The sequence below is a fragment of the Oratosquilla oratoria genome, chromosome 18, assembly GCF_046742065.1.
Source record: "Oratosquilla oratoria isolate Oo_2021 chromosome 18, ASM4674206v1, whole genome shotgun sequence".
Classification (NCBI taxonomy): domain Eukaryota; kingdom Metazoa; phylum Arthropoda; class Malacostraca; order Stomatopoda; family Squillidae; genus Oratosquilla; species Oratosquilla oratoria.
In genome coordinates, this window is record NC_134794.1 from 54,358,222 (window position 1) to 54,378,500 (window position 20,279).

General features: G+C 38.3%; 1 protein-coding gene across 4 annotated transcripts in view; it reads left to right on the top strand.

Moving 5' to 3' along the window:
- The window catches only part of Fmr1 (synaptic functional regulator FMR1), a 244,039-nt gene that overhangs the window by 65,088 nt on the left and 158,672 nt on the right, over nucleotides 1-20,279 (top strand). For 3 of the 4 annotated variants that reach the window (XM_076201990.1, XM_076201992.1, XM_076201993.1), the window contains exons 4-5: nucleotides 12,288-12,396; nucleotides 12,571-12,713. In XM_076201990.1, the coding sequence (XP_076058105.1) occupies nucleotides 12,288-12,396; nucleotides 12,571-12,713 (252 nt within the window). The remainder of the gene's footprint in view (nucleotides 1-12,287; nucleotides 12,397-12,570; nucleotides 12,714-20,279) is intronic. The other variant, XM_076201991.1, reaches the window with a different exon arrangement.

Genomic DNA, 20,279 nt, shown 5'->3' on the forward strand with positions numbered 1-20,279 from the left:
GCGTGGGTTGCCTAAAATAACACCTGCTTGTGCTATGTCCTGGCTTGTTGCAAATCGTGCAAAAGAAAGCTGTTCTAGAGTGAGAACGGTGTCGTGATCGAGTGTGTGACATGTCACCAGACAAACATATAAGCAAAATAATTGGAGAAACCTACAATTTACCAAGATCTTAAAGGTAAAAATGGTAAAAAAAATATTAGTCACACTGATAAGACCAAGATTGGAATATGCTGCGACAATATGGACACCCAGCACAAAAAAGAATGTAAGGAAATTAGAAAGAATCCAAAGAGCAACAACAAAGATGGCACCAACACTTTTGAAATTGACATATGAACAAAGATTGTCTAAACTGGAACTACCAACCCCAGAACAAAGAATAGAAAATCTACTAGCCATTTACAGAATCATGAAAGGCATGGAAGTCCTTGACAGAGAAGACTTAAAGTGGGATAAAAGAAAAACAAAAGGGCATGAAAAGAAACTCAAAGGATAGTTATAGAAGAGATCTGAAAAAAATAGTTTTCCACACAGAGTGGTGGATGTCTGGAACAAGTTGGATGAAACTATAGTGTGTGCAAAAACCATACAAGAATTTAAGAACAAAATAGATGCTGAGTGATACAAAGACAGGTCCCCCCTCCCTTCCATACATCACAGCATCAACCATACACAACCTTTCTCTATTCACCCTTATCTTCTGTTTTTGCTCTTCCTCAACAGTCCCCTCTTTCCCAATGTCCTTTATATGTATGTGTACATGTATATGTATATATATATATATATATATATATATATATATATATATATATATATATATACGTGGAGTTACAAACGACAGCATTGTTGTTGTAGTTTTTTTTTTTCGTATTCTCGATTTTCCTGATTAGAGATTGAGAATACGAAAAAAAAACCTGAACAACTACAACAATGCTGTCATTTTTAACTCCATGTGTATTACTGAGAACCTGCTCCCCTCCTTTACTAATATATATATATATATATATATATATATATATATATATATACATACACACACATGTATATATGTAAATATATCTTCTCTGTTGGTTGTCAGCCCGGACGGCCCTTCATCGCTTTCACTATGCCTCTCCAGATGGTTATATCCTCTGCCAATTCCTTCCAGTCCTCTCTTGGTGCCACCCTCTCCATGTCCTTCTTTACTCCATCCATCCATCTGTACCTGGGTCTCCCTACTGGTTGTCTGCCCTCTACTCCTCCTTACATATATATATATATATATATACTGTATATATATATATATATATATATATATATATATATATTTATTTATGATGTATATTTTTTAGGAATGTACCCATATAGGACTACAGAAAGTAGGATGCCTTGTCCTATTCTCTGTCCCATTTAGTTACCTCTTACAATTCAAGTTGGAACACTCAGTGGCAGTGTTCTTTCTCCCTTACCACAGGGTTTGGCAAAAATGGAAATGAATATTCAGAGAAATGGTACAGAACAGTATTTCGCCTGGCCACAGTTCATATATTTTCGTTCAGCATCTGGGATTCATCTACTCTAGGTGGGCTGTGTCAGAATATAAATATTGCTCCTATATAATGCGCCTGACTCGTCACCCAATGATAGTCGAGCTGCTTCTCGGCTCGGCCAATCAGAGCTTTTCCGGATCCTGCCTCCGCCGCTCGGGCTCAAAGCTTACAGCCTTGTTGTTATCTATAATTGTAAGAATTTAAAAGTAATTCAAATTCAATGTTTCCTTGAAACAATAGATTTCTACAGAGCTTAGGATGTAAATTCCAATGTATGAAAGATCTCAATCCTACAATATTCTTAAAGTCCAGTAACTCGGGCTAATACAAATTAGCTTGGTAAGCTGGGTAAAAGACTAACTGGCATCTCTTGAGTTGATGATGTGCTCGGGCTCAGAGCTTACCGGCGCAAGTTGTTATCTATAATTGTAAGAATTAAAAGTAATTCAAATTCAATGTTTCCTTGAAACAATAGATTTCTACAGAGCTTAGGATTTAAATTCTAATGTAAGAAAGATTTAAATTATACAATATTCTTAAAGGATAGGAAAACTGTCCAGTAACTCTGGCTAATACGTATTAGCTTGGTAGAGGTAAAAGTCTACGGTGTGCATTACGTCTTACCTTCATTTATGCATGTGTCATAGGCGAAATCTGTGATGAGCCCGAGTGACGTTGATGACCTGGAGTTGCCTCTGAGATATATATATATATATATATATATATATGTATATATATATATATATATATATATATATATATATATATATACACATACACAGTCGAACCTCGAAAGCCCGGACCCGGAATGCCCAGACCCTCATATGACCGGTCGAAACGAACAAAGGGCGGACTTTTCAAGCAAAGTTCCCTATTTGTCCGGTAGGTGGCAGCGACGGCCGTACACGTGTACTCAAGCCCGGCCCAGTCAAGCCGCCACCAGGGCTGCTGTTTTGTAGAATGTTGTATGAAAACGTAGTAAAATAGCGGCATGTGGCAACTGCACAAGGACATGAGAATTTTTTTTCTACATATCAGCGGGCTGTTAAAAACATTCAAAAACTCAAACTTTTGTTTAAAAATCATAGAACTATAGTAGTTATCAAATAATAAATGGTACATCAAAATATGACTTTTATTGGTAATTGTGTTACTTATAAAATATTATACCCCAAAAGATATGTTTTTACGGTGTAGAAAAAAAATTCTACGCTAAAGTTTCAGCTTTCTTTTAGCGATAATAATAATTAAAATAAAATTTATATCTTACTGAATATGTTAGGGCATGGGGGCCTTATATACATTAAAAAAAAAAACTAGAACCACCATTTTGTCAAAGTTTGACAAGTATATCTTGCTATGAAAGTCTGCACATGCCCGAGAAAAATGTATGCCCCGGTATTGTATTATTATTATTATTACAGTGTTAGAGTATTATTCTTATGTGTTTCTATGCCATACCATACATTACCTTTACGTATACTGCTACGAAAATCTACGGGTGTTAGGGCGACATTTTTGATTACCGGACTTTTGGCATGACCGGACCGCCCTTCCCCCCAATTAGTCTGGGATTTCGAGGTTCGACTGTATATATATATATATATATATATATATATATATATATATATATATATATATATATACTGTATATATGTACATATATATATATTATATATGTATATGCAAAAATAATCACAATAACGCGTGACTAAATAATATTGCAGAAACCACAGGGAAAATAAAGTCGGAATACTAAACGTTTTCGTCTATTGCGACATCCTCAGAGTACTCGGAGGATGTCGTAATAGACGAAAACGTTTAGTATTCCGACTTTATTTTCCCTGTGGTTTCTGCAATATATATATATATATATATATATATATATATGTATACATATATGTATATATATATGTATATATATATGTTTTGGAAGGAGGCCATTTATGATGCATGCGTTGTTGAAGTCAACAGCTGCGATAGCATTATTATGCTTGTAGAAATGCTTTTCTAAGTTGCGCACCAACGTGCGGTCGTCTGGAAGCAGGTTCTTAAGCAGATTGCTGAAGTCCATGGTGTATATCTCTCGAGACGTCTTTCGGCCTTAACTGGCCATCTTCAGGAGGTGTGGGCTGGTCAAATTGATGACGGAGAATGAATCGAAGTGGCTATGGGACGGTATATAGCGGTGAGGAGTGGATCACCGGGCAGCGCCCGGGGCGGTGGCGTCAGCCAATCAGCGCACGGGAATCATTCTCTGCCTTCTGGTTGGTAAAGACATTTCGGGCTGTTGCTGGATGTTGATAGCGGGTTTTTGGTTGAAAATGAGCACCGCTTCTGTCATTCTTAGTCGTCTGGTGTCGTTGTTTCTCTCGATGATGGTGGTGTTGTTTTCCATGTGGTGCCTTTTGAGTACGAGCCCATGTTCGTACAAGTAATGCCTCCTTATGGCGCCGTCCTGCAAATGGGCTGAGATCCTCTTCGACAGTGTTGTGGTGGTTACGCCGATGTACTTGGAGTTAGGGCGACTGCAGTTGCCACTGGAGCATGTGTGTTCGTACACGGTATTCACCTCTTGCATATCACTTGTCTTGGGTAGGCAGCTGTTCTTTATGACCAAGTTGGATGTCTTCCGTGTCTTGTAGTAGATGACGAGGTCAATTTTTAAAGCCGGTTCGGTGGGTGTGACATTCTTGTAGATTATATTCCTGAGGGCTTTTTCGTCATCCTTATAGGCTGAAGACATAGTACCCTTGTAAAAGAGTTTTAAATTTTGTGTAGCTAAATGTTGTTCCTGTTGACGCATAAAGTTGTCTAGTCGATGTTGTATGACGTTATTTATTTCTGCCAAGGGATAGTTGTTGTTGGTAAGAAGTATGGTGATTCTTTTAAGTTCCGCGTTTGTAGCGGTCCATGTTGAGCAGTGGGTGAGGGCTCTTTTGACGAAGGCGTTGATGACGCTGCGCCGATATCGCTCAGGACACTCACTTGCACCATTAAGGCAGAAACCAAGATTGGTAGATTTGGTATAAACCTCTGTAGAGAATGAAGTGGTTTCACGAAGGACCAAAATGTCAAGAAAAGGAAGCTTGTTGTTCTCTTCAATCTCGTGGGTGATGTTGAGACAGTTTGTTTTAAACTTGGAAATCAAGTTTACGACTTCTTCTTCCGCGTCAGCGCTAATAAAAATATCGTCCACGTACCTGGCGTAGATTTCTGGCTTTGGATGTTGCTGCTGCCAGATGTTGCTGCCGACGGCAATATGTACGTACAATGCGACGGCGTTGCCATGGGGTCACCCCTGGGAGTGCTCTTCGCCAATTTCAATATGGGACATATAGAAGAAGAGATATTCTGGCAGCAGCAACATCCAAAGCCAGAAATCTACGCCAGGTACGTGGACGATATTTTTATTAGCGCTGACGCGGAAGAAGAAGTCGTAAACTTGATTTCCAAGTTTAAAACAAACTCCTGTCTCAACATCACCCACGAGATTGAAGAGAACAACAAGCTTCCTTTTCTTGACATTTTGGTCCTTCGTGAAACCACTTCATTCTCTACAGAGGTTTATACCAAATTTACCAATCTTGGTTTCTGCCTTAATGGTGCAAGTGAGTGTCCTGAGCGATATCGGCGCAGCGTCATCAACGCCTTCGTCAAAAGAGCCCTCACCCACTGCTCAACATGGACCGCTACAAACGCGGAACTTAAAAGAATCACCATACTTCTTACCAACAACAACTATCCCTTGGCAGAAATAAATAACGTCATACAACATCGACTAGACAACTTTATGCGTCAACAGGAACAACATTTAGCTACACAAAATTCAAAACTCTTTTACAAGGGTACTATGTCTTCAGCCTATAAGGATGACGAAAAAGCCCTCAGGAATATAATCTACAAGAATGTCACACCCACCGAACCGGCTTTAAAAATTGACCTCGTCATCTACTACAAGACACGGAAGACATCCAACTTGGTCATAAAGAACAGCTGCCTACCCAAGACAAGTGATATGCAAGAGGTGAATACCGTGTACGAACACACATGCTCCAGTGGCAACTGCAGTCGCCCTAACTCCAAGTACATCGGCGTAACCACCACAACACTGTCGAAGAGGATCTCAGCCCATTTGCAGGACGGCGCCATAAGGAGGCATTACTTGTACGAACATGGGCTCGTACTCAAAAGGCACCACATGGAAAACAACACCACCATCATCGAGAGAAACAACGACACCAGACGACTAAGAATGACAGAAGCGGTGCTCATTTTCAACCAAAAACCCGCTATCAACATCCAGCAACAGCCCGAAATGTCTTTACCAACCAGAAGGCAGAGAATGATTCCCGTGCGCTGATTGGCTGACGCCACCGCCCCGGGCGCTGCCCGGTGATCCACTCCTCATCGCTATATACCGTCCCATAGCCACTTCGATTCATTCTCCGTCATCAATTTGACCAGCCCACACCTCCTGAAGATGGCCAGTTAAGGCCGAAAGACGTCTCGAGAGATATACACCATGGACTTCAGCAATCTGCTTAAGAACCTGCTTCCAGACGACCGCACGTTGGTGCGCAACTTAGAAAAGCATTTCTACAAGCATAATAATGCTATCGCAGCTGTTGACTTCAACAACGCATATATATATATATATATGTATATATATGTGTATATATATATATATGTATATATATATGTATATATATATGTATATATATGTATATGTATATATATGTATATATATATGTATATATATATATATATGTATATGTATATATATGTATATATATATGTATATATATATATATATATATATATATGTATATGTTGAAGAAAAACCTGCACCTCATTCGTAGATACCTGTATCAGTGAAACTGGTAGAGCTGGGCGTGTTACCACCAGACATTTAGTACATTACCGAAAAATCAGGTGCATTTCTGTCAGTGCATTACTGAATTTGATTTCCTTAGAGCAATCTGTGTTACTGCATATGTGTATACAGACGCTCCTCTACTTACGTTCATTCGTTTTACGTTTTTTTTTATTTTACGTTTGAACTGATGGTAAAAAAAAATTGTAATTTTTTTTTTTTTTGAGTGAATTTTTTAGTTTACCGCGCTCTCCGTAGTTCAAACGATACTTGCGCACGATGCTGCGTCCATTGTTTACATTGTGCAGACGACAAACTGAACATGCCTTGCCTCCTCCTCCACCATCTCAATTTATGTTGCTTGAATTTAATCTATTTGAAATTAATGTTATTATTTTACAATGTTATGTGTTTAATTAATGATTTAGGGGTGTTTTATAAGATACGGTAATAGAATTTACCGATGTATAGTACAGTAACAACTTACGTTCATTTTCAACTTACGTTCGGCCGTTCGGAACGTAACTAAAACGCAAGTTGAGGAGCGTCTGTATGTATATACACAAATACAGTATGTATGTGCAGATTTTTCGGTAACACACTACCTGTCCAGCTGTAATGCACTACCTGTCTGGCAGTAATGCAACCACCTGTCTGACAGTAATGCAACCAGCTCTGGAAATTGGATTACATACATACACCAAAGGCTTTTTTCCCCCTTACACAGGAGGTAGCCAAAAGAAAAAGGCATAGAAACCATTCCTACCCATTCCATCCCCAACACACTCCACTCCCCTCCCTCCTTCTTATATTGGCACCTCCTGGATGACGGGTCATCCCTGCATCCTATCCACTGCCCTGGGTCAGAAGCAGTATCGCAAGACACAGCACATCCACAGCAAGGCCGCTTCATTAATTTGGCTAAACCCTCCCCCCCCCTCTCTGTCCCTCATACAGAAAAGGAGAAGACGGGGAGAAATCCCTTCGGGATATGTCAATTTATTTTCTCATACATACTCCATCACCCACTCCCCCTCATGCATCACAGCATCATCCATACACAACCCTTCTCCATTCACCCCTATCTTCTGTCCTCTCCCGTCCTTCCTCAACAGACATTCCTCTCTTTCCCAACGAAACTGGATTACTTAAAAACAAAATTGATAAGCAAAATTTGAAAATAAATGTAGTTTTTGACTCGTGTACCTACTGCTGTAACATTTTTGCTCCCAAATTGGACAAATGTTAAAATTGTACTGGAAATAAAGTTAATTATGAAGGTCTAAAAGTTAAGGGCTGTCAGGATTATCATTGGATGTTGATGGTTGATGCTGGAGGGGGTCTGTCTGAGCAAATTGAAGTTAGAATATTGGCATTCTTTTTAAACATTTCATCCAAATGTTCAGTAAAAAGTACAGTAAAATTCCTTTTATCCGGCCTTGGTGAGACCTACCCTAGATCGGATGTTTGGAAAAGTTGGATGTTTGGTTGTACACAAAAGAAAAAAAACAAAAAAAAAACAACTCACTGGTTTGAGACATTTTCACTTATTTATGGTACAATAAAGCATAATAAACAACACAGCAGAGTGGAGGAGAAATAACCTCCAAAGGCCAAATGTAAACAAACACTGAAATGTCTGCAAAAATAATAGCCGACCTGAGCCCATTTCTTAATGTTGAAGTCTACTTCCCACTAACTCCATTTCCAAACCTTATTTAGGTCTCTGTAGTGATTCACAATCTGTTTTGGCTTTCACTTTCCTCAAAAATGTAGCATCATCTGCAAAGAAGTTCATGTAACACTCCACATCTTCATCCATGTAATTCACATTAATAGTAAACATTTTTGGAGCCAATACTGATCCCTGTGGAACTCCACTAATCACCTCCTCCCAACCTGAACACTTTTCTCTGAGCACTACTCTCATTTTTCTACCATTCAGGAAGTCCACCATCCAGTTTAGTAGGTTATCTTGTATCCCTCCTATGTTTTCCATTTTTTTTTTTAAATAATTTTTTGTGTGGTACTTTGTCAAAGGCTTTTTGTAAGTCTAGGAAAGCACAATCAGCCCATCCATCCCTTTCTTGTATTATATCTATTAGTTTTGAATAGAAACAGATTAAATTTGTAGCAGATGATCTTCCATGTCTGAATCCAAATTGTCTTGGGTTATTATATTGTTTTCAGGTGTTTTACCCATCTATTCTTGAATTTTTTCACAAATCTTGGCTACAGTGCTTGTAAGGGAGACCAATCTGTAATTAGTTGGTTCTTCTTTGTTTCCTCCTTTATATATTGGTACAATGTTGGCATTTTTCCAGTCTTTTGGTGTTTTTCCTTCATTAGTGAACAACTTATTATGTTGTATATTTTGTCCATTAGTTCTTTACATTCTTTTAGTATCCAATTTACAATTTCGTCTGGGTCATGTGATTTCCTAATGTCAAGGTTCATTAATTGCTCCATTATTTCTTTTTGTGTTATTGTTATTTCCCTCTTGGAGAGAGATCGCACTTCACTTCCTTCATCCCAGTGCTGTACTTTCTCTTTAGTAAAAACTTACTTGAATTGATTGTTCATGACTTGCCATTTCTAGATCTTCTGTGTATTCTGTATTTCTGTAGTGTAGTTTCACCTTTTCCTGTCTATTTTTAAGTTTACCATTCACATATCTATAGAATAGTTTGGGTTGATCTTCTATCTTTTGCCTCACTGCATCTTCTGTTGAACCAGCGTTTAATGTACACCTCTTGTTTTTGTCTTGGTACATATTTATTCACTCCTTCATTATAGATTTCCATCAAGATTGTCCATTTCTCTTCCACTTTAGTCTCTTCAATGTAGAATTTTTCCCAGTTTGAATTTTGAAAGAATTTCTTTAGTTTCCCAAAGTCTGTTTTGTTGTACATCAATCTTCCTTTTTTGTATTTCTCATATCTCCATATATATTTCTTTTATTCAACCTCAGTTAGTATGTGGTCACTTTCCAAATGGTGACTTTTATTCAATTTTATCCACAATTTCAGGTTCTGTTGTAAATATTAAATTCAGTCTTGATGGTTCTTCATTACTTCAGTATCTGGTATTTTCATTTACCCATTGTGTCATTGTATGTTCTCTGGTCATATCAAGTAATATATTTCTCCATAGATCCTCTCCACCTTTCACTGTCATCTCTTCCCAACAGATTCCTTTGCAGTTAAAATCTCCCACAAGTACCAGGCTACCTCCACCCTTCAGTATCTCATTTAATGAATGCCTCGTATCATCTAACATTTTTGAATGCTCGCCCTCTTTCTAAGAGCCCGTTTTTTGGGGGCACATAAATTACTACAAACTTTCCACTTTTTATGTCACTGTCTTCAACTTTTATCATGATCATTTCCACACTGTTTTTACCCTCAGTAACCTTCATCATATATAAGTTTTTCTTGGCCAAAAACATGATTCCTCCACCCTGTTTCTCATTTCAGTTTTTGTTCCAATAATTGTATAACCCATGTCCAACTATTGGGTGGTAGTGGACTCCTTAATTTCGCCTCCACAATTCCCTTTATGTCTGGTTTTTCATCTGACAGATAATCATGTAGTTCATTCAATCCTGAGATTAATATATGTTAGTATAGGCCACTTTTAGATTTTTTCCTTCTCCATCCCATTTTCTGTTTTTATTATGCTTCCTTGATGTACCATTTTCTCAGACTCATGTCTAAGACCCTCCAATAGAACTCCTTGCTTTTGGTCTCCATTCTCTGCATTTTTTTTCCTTAGCTTCACCTCTTAGTGTCTTCTATTTCCTCAACATTCATTTCTCTTTTTACCCATATATTGTTGTAATGTTCACTCTTAGCTAACTTGCTTTTGCTAATATGTCTTCTACCATTTGTGATATTACTTTTATCTTTAGAGGTTGATTTTATATATATATATATACATACATACATATACTTATACCAAGGCTTTTTTCCCATTACAAGGGGGGTAGCCAAAAAGAAAAAGGCATAAAATCATTCCCACCCATTCCATCCCTGAATACACTCCACACCCCTCCACCCTCCCTCTTATCTTAGCACCTCCTGAATGACGGGTCATCCCTGCACCTTGTCCACTGCCCTGGGTCAGAAGCATTGTCGCAAGACACAGCACATCTACAGCAAGGCCACTTCATTAAATCGGTGACCCCCCCCTCTCCGTCCCCCCATTGCATAAAATGAGAGGACGGGGAAAAATCCCTTCGGGCTGCGTCAAATTTTGCTCACACATACTACCTCACCCCCCCATCCACTCGCCCATTCCACCTCATGCTATCACAACATCATCCATATACAACCATTCTCCATTCACCCCTGTCTTCTGTCCTCTCCCGTCCTTCCTCAACAGACATTCCCCTTTTCCCCAAAGCCCCCTTCATCCCATCCATCCACCTCATCCTAGGACGCCCCCTCATGTTCACTCCCTCCACACACACACATATATATATATATATATATATATATATATATATATATATATATATATATATATAAATGTCCTATTCTATACACTTCTATATCTTTCTCTACTTCCTCACCATCTTGTATTTCTTTTGGAATTGTCATTGCTATTTCTTTTTCTGCTTTTTCTCTCATATACCTCACCAGACCATGTTTTTCCTTTAATCTGTATACCACAGTACACTTTTTCCTATTCATTGTATCTCTGACCCAATTTGCTTTTTCTTTGATTACTTGATTAATTGTGTCCTTTGTATTTTCCTACATCTGTTGTTGTACTATTTCTTTAAAATTTTCTTTAGGTCACATATCTCATTGTTAGCTTTGAAAAGACCTTTCATTAAATTCACAATCTCTTTCCTTAGTTCTATGAATTCTTACTCCCACAATTTTCTATTAATACTCATCTTCCTTCTCATGTCTAAGATTCGACTCAAATTTCTTCTTTCGTACTTAGCAAAACCAGAAAAAGTGTCTTCTTTATACAGTCTAATTATTGCTCTTGGCATCTCAAGGTCTTTGTTTACATTTAGTTTTGGTATAGCGCCTCCAAAGGGCTCTGCGTTTGAGTCGACATATGGCTCAAAATCATCGTTTATATTTTCTTGCCTTTTCTCTCATTATGTCAATTTAACACTGCAGAGAAATTATTTTGGGTAACCACAAGTGCTCTCCTTCCCATTCAATACAAACCAGGCATCTTATTCACCAGCTTTTGGAGCTCTAGTTGAGAGGTGTTGACAGCTCGAATGTGTCTGTGTGTGTGTGTGTGTATATATATATATTTCTATATTTGTTGAGACATTCTGACAATTTGATGTAATATGAATATCTATGTGTGTGTATGTACCTATGTATGTATTTACCTAGTTGTATCTTACGGGAATGGGAGCTACGCTTGTGGCGTCCTGTCTCTGTATCTCATCATATCTAATTTGCTCTTAAATTCTTGTATTGTTTTTGCACACACAATTGTGTGTGTGTGTATATATATATATATATATATGTATATATATATAGTTAGATCATGACAAGTATATTAGTGGTAAGAATGGAAAAACCTTATTTTGTGTCCAGTTTTATATCATAAGGTGAAAATGATCAGGAAATAAAATCTGTTCTCGTTCATGTGCTTTCCATTCTTTCTTCTCATATACGTTGATTCATATACATACATACATACAAATATATACATGTATGTATACATATATATATATATATATATATATAGATATGTATACATGTATACATATATGTATACATATATATATATATATATATATATATATATATATTTATATAATATATTATTTTTCATATAATAGGTTGTTAATTTAATTAGATGTGAAAGTAATGAAACCAGTAACTATACTAACACCAAAATAGATGTGTTAATTTCAGTGCCAAGCAGGATAATGTACACAAGGCCTTCAAGGAAAAATGTGGAGCTGCAAGTTGTGTTTACAATACAGAAAAAAATTGTTTAACTATAGTAGTAAGTATCAACAGTGTTTTAATTGCATTTGTGTAAAATTGGTATACTATAAAGTTTATTTGGTAAATATTTGGAATGAAATTCCTTCTTATATGGAGGTGGTGATGTTAATCATTATAATATATACATGATCTCTATTTCATCTAAGATATTTATTGAAGTTTAATTTTTCAGTCACAGTCGGAACAAACTAGAAAATTAGCTCTCATGTTATCAGATATGCATTTTCGAAACCTAAAGCAAAAAGTGGTTTTACTGTCCAGAACAGAGGAGGCTGCAAAACAGTTAGAGTCTACGAAACTTCAGACTTCAGCTGGGTAAGATTTTGAATAGTTATTTGATAAGACTCTTTGCAGTGAACATTATCTCCCAAGTTTATTTCATTTAATCATTCTTCAGTTTTTCAGATATGGTTGTATAGAATTTTTTTCTTCCTTACCTTAGCATTTGAATACACAAAGTTCAGTTATGCTGGGTTTCTTACTAGAAACATGAATAAACTTACAGATCAGAAGTGTATAATGCAAGTGGCGTGAGGTAGAAAATGGGGGAGTTTGGGACTTAAGATTACCTGAAAAAATATGTATGCATACGTAAATAAAATATGAAAGAACCTATTGATGGAAACAAGTGAATTATGAACAGTGAAACGCAGGAGAGATAGGATGGCCACTGAATAAGTTCATAGGTTACTCAAGGAAGAAATATGATTGTGTTATCTAAAAATAGTGTGGAATGTGTATGACAAGGTGCTCGGTGTCCCTTTTTGGGGTGGTTACATCTAGGGCAGTATTTTTTATCATTCCCTAGACTGTCTCCCTGAACAGTCCAGCCTCCCTTAAGAACACCATGACTGGGATGGGTTTTTCCCACAAATCCCTTATAGAGTGTATATTGTGTGGTTGGCATGCATGATTGTGTACAATGCAGTCTTCCATAATGTGTTGTATAGCATGGGGTGAAGTATTGCATCCTGGACAGTTATCTGCAATGCAGTCATCCAGCCTCTTCTGGTAGCTTAGTAGGGATGGATGGTGGCCACATCACAGTCTGGCCAGGTAGACTGTTCTCTCAGGGGAGAGAAGATCCAGAGGGATGGATATCAAGGGGGTCTGGCATGCAGCAATGTATTGTCTTTCAGTTTGTTGATGGAGCAGTGAGCGATATGATTATGGATATGCTTCTGGAGGCTGGTGTCTGGTGGTTGTGGAGGAAGAGAAGAGAGTATTTGTGTGTGATATAGGTATTTGGGTGTTGTTTTGATGTTTCTTGGCATGTGTGGGTGTTCTGCTATGTAGTGTAGTGGGTGTGCTGTGTTTGTGGAGGCTGCAGCAAGTGTTTGTGTGCCTCTCATGTCAAGGTGATCCTTGACTTTGAGGACATTAGTTTTAAGGTGTAAATGGTGCATCAGTGTTGTATTTTTAGGTAATGATCTTTAGGACTTTGTTTTGTATGGGATGTAGGGTGATTTGGTGTGTTTTAGTGAGTTGTATGGGATGTAGGGTGATTTGGTGTGTTTTAGTGAGATTAGGGGCCCATGTGGGGCTCTCATAATTCATCAGTGAGCATATGCATTGTTTTTGTATACTTTAGTAATACTTTCTTTGTTTTGTCCAAATGTTGTTCCTGCAATTGATTTAAGTGCATTAAGTCTGTGTACATTTTGTGCTTATGTGGCTGTATTGTAAATTATGCTAAGAATCTTGGGTGCATGTGTGTGTGGTATTTACTTGGTAATTGTAGTATACAGGAAAGGAGCAACACTTGTTGGGTATGTTCTCCTATTCTCTAATTTTCTAACATACCACCTAGACTCAAATTCATGTACAGTTTCAACTTAACTGTATCCTTGATTACCAATTATCATATTTAGATTTGAGCTTGTGTATTGTTTGAGCTTGGGCTATATCACCTAAGCTATTCCAAATATTTATGGATCTATATGGAAAACTATTTCTTCACATCCTTTAGACATATGGTCTTTCTAAATTAACTCCCATGACCTCTTACAGCCCTCCCATCTTTGATAAGGAGATCTCTTCTGTCATTGCAATCTGTCCCCATTAGTGACCTGAACACTGTAATCATGTCACCTCTTTCTCTTCAATCTTTCAGAGTTGGCAGACCCATTACTTTTAGTCTTCTCTCATGTGTTTTATCTACCAGGCTGGGGACCAGTTTGGTTGCTGCCCTTTGTATTCTCTCAATCTTGCTTACATCCTTCACTGTGTGTGGGGACCATACTACCGACACATATTCCAGTCTTGGATGTATCAGGGTTTTGATGATATATATATATATATATATATATATATATATATATATATATTTTTCTTCTTTTTCTTTTCATTATCTCTTCATCCATATAGTGGAATGCCACTTTAATCTTCTGCAGTAATCCTTAGGTCTCTCCCACAATCCTCTTAATATGTCTGTCGACAGGTTGTCTTTTATTAACACTCTCAAGTCTTTCTCCTCTTTTGCTTTTATATTGTGTTCACATCCCAAGGAATAGTTTAAGGATGGCCTTTTGCCACTATTCCCCATTTCCAATACTTTTCCTTTTTTAGTATTGAACTTCATTTCCCATTCTTAGCTCCATGCAAAAGTAGTGTCGAGATCTTTTAGCAATAGTCTACCATTCTCTTAATTTTTCACTATTCTCATGAATTTTGTATCATCTGCAAACATGTTGGCATAGGTTTTTGTCCCTTCCATCATGTCATTGACATAGACAAGAAACATTATTGGTGCAAGCAAGTACTGAACATTGTGGAACTCTGCTTGCTACTCCTCTCCATCTTGACATTTTATCCTTTACTACAGTCCTCATGTATCTTTCCTTCGAAAAGTCTTTCATCCATTCCACTAGTTTGTCACTCAGTCATCCAACATGCTCCAATTTCCACATTAGTTGACTGTGAGGTACGATGGTTGTTCCAAAAGTAATGCCTCCTATTTTTTTATTCAAAAAATTGAAGAGCTATGATGATGGGAGTGGCACCATTAAAACGAGTGACCTTTTGTGCTCCAGAATTTATTTTTCTACGTAGTCACCACCATTCTCAATGCATTTTTGCCAGCAATGAACGAGAGCCTTGATGCCTTGGTCATAAAAGTCAGCGCCTGCTGAAGCGGTCCATTTTTTCACGGCTGTGATTACGGCGTTGTCAGGGAAACGCTGCCCACATAATGCATCCTTCAGAGGTCCGAATAAGTGGAAGTCTGATGGTGCCAGGTCGGGACTATACGGTGGGTGAGACAGCACCATCCAGCCTTCAAACTTGTGTGTGGCCTGGCGTTGTTGTGTTGCAAACGGAATGTTTCCCTTTTCTCTGCCCTTACATGCTCAATCCGGGCCTTCAGCTTGGTCAGCGTTTCAAAGTAATGGTCAGAGTTGACAGTCGCCCCTGGTTCCAAAATATCCAGGAGGATGATGCCCTTCCTGTCCCAGAAGATGGTGCACATCACTTTGCCTGCAGATGTCTGCATCTTGAACTTCTTTGCTGGGGAGTGTGAGTGGTGCCATTCCATCGACTGCTGTTTGGACTCCGGCTCGTAGTGGTGACACCACGTCTTGTCACCAGTGATGATGCAGTCCAAGAATCCATCTCCTTCAGCTTTGTACCAATCCAACAAGTCCTGACAGACATCCCGTTGATGGTCCTTTTGGTCCTGTGTGAGCATTCGTGGAACCCATCTAGTACACACTTTGTTGTATCCTAGGGATGAAAACATCGTTTCCAGTGCACTGACACCCACATCCAACTCTACACGCATTTCATTCACCGTTATCTGCCGATCAGCACGGATGAGTTGATCGAGGCACACTTTGTTTTCCGGGGTGGTGGCTGTGGATGGGTGTCCAGAGTGCACTTTGTCATTCACATCTGTGTCGTCACTCTGAAATCGATGAACCCATAACTGAAAATTGGATCAGTCAGGTACCATATCTAACCTCTCTTTTGTAAATGCTGAGAAAACATTTGTTAAACTCCTCACTCATATTTTCCTCTGATTCTATCATGACATTTTTGTCATTTTTAATTGGGCCTATCCTTTCCTTATTTTTTGTTCTGTAGAGATGAAAGAAGCCCTTCAGGTTGGATCTCACTTGTCTGGCAACCATAATTTCATAATTATGTTTAGTTGTGTGAGTGTTCTTTTTAACTAGTATTGCCATATTATTATATTTGGATCTAAGGTGTGTTTCCCTTTTTTTTTTATTGTGGTTTAAAGTCCTCTTTTCATTTATAGTCTCATTTTTCAGCCTGTCCATCATCTATTTGGGAATATTACTATTCTTCCATATTGACTTGAGGAGAATAAATTTATTTTGTGCATTTAGAATTAAAGCTGTTAAGTTACTGTACATTCTATCCAGATTCCTGACCAGGCTGTTGACCTTGCAATTGTAATTGACCTGACCTGACCCAAAGTACTCATATTAATTTCAATAACCTAAATTTTCCTAGTCAGTGTTTCTGTAATTAAAATCCCCCATGATTACAATGTTTTTGTACTTGGACTCCCTGTGAATTTCATGAATCAGGCAATCAGTCTGCTCAATGCTGAAGTTAGGAGGTCTATAAAGGACTCTAATATTAGGTTTCTTATTCTTGGCTATACTCCACCCAAATAGATTACGTTTTTTCTTCTTCCTTAAACAAATTGTTGATCATACAATTAGTTGTATTTAAAAAAAAAAAAAGTGCTACTCCTCCCCCATACCTGCCTACCCTTTCCTTGTGAAGAAGCTTACATCCTATCTCGATTTCTGGGAGGAAATGTCTATCAGCCATATTGATCCAGTATTCAGTAATAGCTATAATATCAAATCTCTCTATGCATGTTTTACATTGCAGCAAATCAGTTTTATTTATTATGCTTCTGCTATATGTACAGTAAACCTTTAGTGAATTCTCCCTCCACCTGATTAGGTGATTCTTTTCAGTGCCCTTCTCTGAGCTGTTTCTATTGCAAAAACTATATTCCGATACTTCATCCCCCCCCCCCCCTTCCCCCATTCCCATGTAATCTACTCAAAAAAATCCTGTAGGATGCCTGCTTCTCACTCGAGGGATTCAGCAAGGAGCTGAAATCCTTTGGGTGACAAGTGCACCCTATCCCTTGTATATAGGTGATTCTTACTGTAAAAGCAATCCCAGATATCGACAAATGCCCATCCATTGGCCTCACAATATTTTGCCAGCCTGCAATTCATTGCAATATCCCTGGAATGCCAAATGCCTCCAACTTTGTGCCTCAGAAGGATTCCACATACAACAGGAACCCCTCCCTTATCCCTAGTCTTATCTAGTGTATCCTGGAACCGTGCAAGTAATTTCTCGCCCCCTAACTTACCCATGTCATTCCCTCCTGCACTCAAGCAAAAAATGGGTCTGTTTGTATTGAACCAGGTGTTGTATGTGTTGAGATATGGTTGTACTATTCTAGCAGCTTTGCTTGACAGTGTGTGCTTGGAAATGTTGTCTTGTCAGTGTGTGCTTGTAAATGTTATGTCATCTTTGTATTTCTGAAGTGTAGGGTGTGGATATATCATGCATGTATGGATTAAAGAGTGTGGGGGTATAGAACTGACCCTGTGGTACTCTGTTCCTAAAATTTCTGGTGTGTGGTGATTGGCCGTTATATGACACATAGGCATTTCTACCTGGCAGATAATTGGCCAGCCACCTTTTAGTGTTATTGTGCATGTCATTGTTGCATATTTTGTTTTTGAGATTGTGACTGGGGGTGGCATCAAAAGCTTTACTAATGTCTAGTGTTATGAGAAGTGTTCTGTGTGGGGGCTTATCTGACTTGATACCATTGAAATCTCTGTGTGAACTTTATCAGAAGAGTGTTTGTGGAGTGTAGTGGTCTAAAACCATGTTGTGATTCAGTAAGGGGAGTATGTGGTGTGACAAGTTATTGTATGAGGCATTCTTTGACTTTGGAGGGGGTGCAGAGAAGTGTGATTTTCCATGTGATATTGGAAGTGTTGTGTCTTTGTTGGGTTTGGGGATTGTTATGATTTTCCCATGCTTCCAGATGTCAAGTATAGTGTTGTGTGAATAGCTGTAGTTTGCAATGTTGGTGAGTGCATGTATGCCATGTGATCCAAAGTGTGTTAGGTGGATGTTACTTGTGTTGTCTGTGCCACAGGTGGATGAGTGCTTGAGATTATGCATTATATGTTTTGTGTGGTTGTCTATGGAGGGTGTGTAGTCTGGGTATTTGGGGAAGTCTTATTTTGAATGCATTTGGTTGTCTGGTTGCTGTGCAAAATTATTTATGAGTGTGTTTGCTTGTCATCTGTTTGAGAGTAAGTTGACTGTTATTGTGGTTATTGCTGTCTGAGAGCATGTGTTAATTTTGGATAGTGTAATGCTGTTGAGTGTCTTGTACAGTTATTTTGGTGTTTGTTTCATGATTAAATGTTGATAAAAGTTCGTCAATTTAGTTTTTTGTTCATGTATTTTATTGTTGATCTCTGTGTTTAGTGCTTGTATTTGGTCTGGTATGTTCTGAGGGATAGGTGTTGGAGTATTGTGTTTAAGTGCATTGCATTGTTTGATGAAGCTTTGGATTTCTGGTGTAAAGTTTGGGTTCTGTGATTTTCTGTTACCTCTGGGGATGTATTTCATGTCTGTTTTTTATGATTGTATTGAAGGTGAGCACAGTAATGTCAATGTGATGAGTGTATTGTTTAGTGTCTCAAATTGTTGTTCTGTCAATTGAGTGAAAGCTTCCCAATTTTCTCTTTTGTATTGGTGTATGTGTGTCTGGCCAACTGGGGTGTATCATGTTTTGGTGGTGATGATGATTAGAAGGTGCTCGGATCTGAGGGCTCTGATTGCTTTCCAAGAGGTTGTTGGGGTTAAACAGGGAAATAGGTGATGTTAGTTGAGTAGGGAGTGTAGAGGGCTTGATGTTTGTGATTATGGGTGTTGTTCATGATGGTCATTGAGTCAGGTTGTGTCTGCAGATCAAACCCTCCGTTTGTGTCGGTGTTGTTGACATACCAGGTTGACAATTTGGAGTTGAAATCAACACCCAGGATAAGGTTGGGGATAGTGGTAAGTTGGTTGAGGTTAGGCCTAAAGTTGTTTGGAACTGTGGGTGATGATTGAAGGAGGGTGATGTACATATTAACTATTGTGATAGTGGATTTGTTACCTGTTCAGATTTTGATTGATTAGGTTTCAATGGGAGGGAGGAGGGATTTGGTGGTGGCACTTGTATCCACAAAACAGATGAATTGGTGGATCAGGGTGATGAGTTCACGTGGGAGCAGCTTCTGGGACAGTATAAATCTGCATGGTGTCCGAAACACAGAGGGATGGACATCTGGAACAAACTGGACAAAACAATAGTGTGTGCAAAAACCATATACAAGTTTAAGAGCAAACTAGACACTGCGAGATACAAAGGCAGGACACCACGAGCATAGCTCTCCTTCCTGTAAGATACAACTAGGTAAATGCAAGGTTGCTAGTTTGGCTTAAGTATTGATGTCAGCATTATTGTGTCCAAACAATATGGTGACTATGGTACATTTGGGGAGCAATAGATAGGTTGCACCTTGTAAAGAAGAAACAGAAATAATAAAATGGGGAATGGTTGGGGTGAGGAGTGACATAAAGGTGGAAGAAGCAAATCTGCTTGAAGGCAAGCAGCATCAGATGCTATATGTACGATTCATCACCCTACTTGCATTATAAAATATAAAGTCACTGTGGTATTACTCATTCTCTTTTACTCTGAGTAATAATAAACATAGAAAGTGTGATCAAATCAGTCCATCGAATCCAGGGGTAACTCATGTACAACTACAAAAAATATATATGAGGATAATCAAAATGTCGACTCTGGCATCC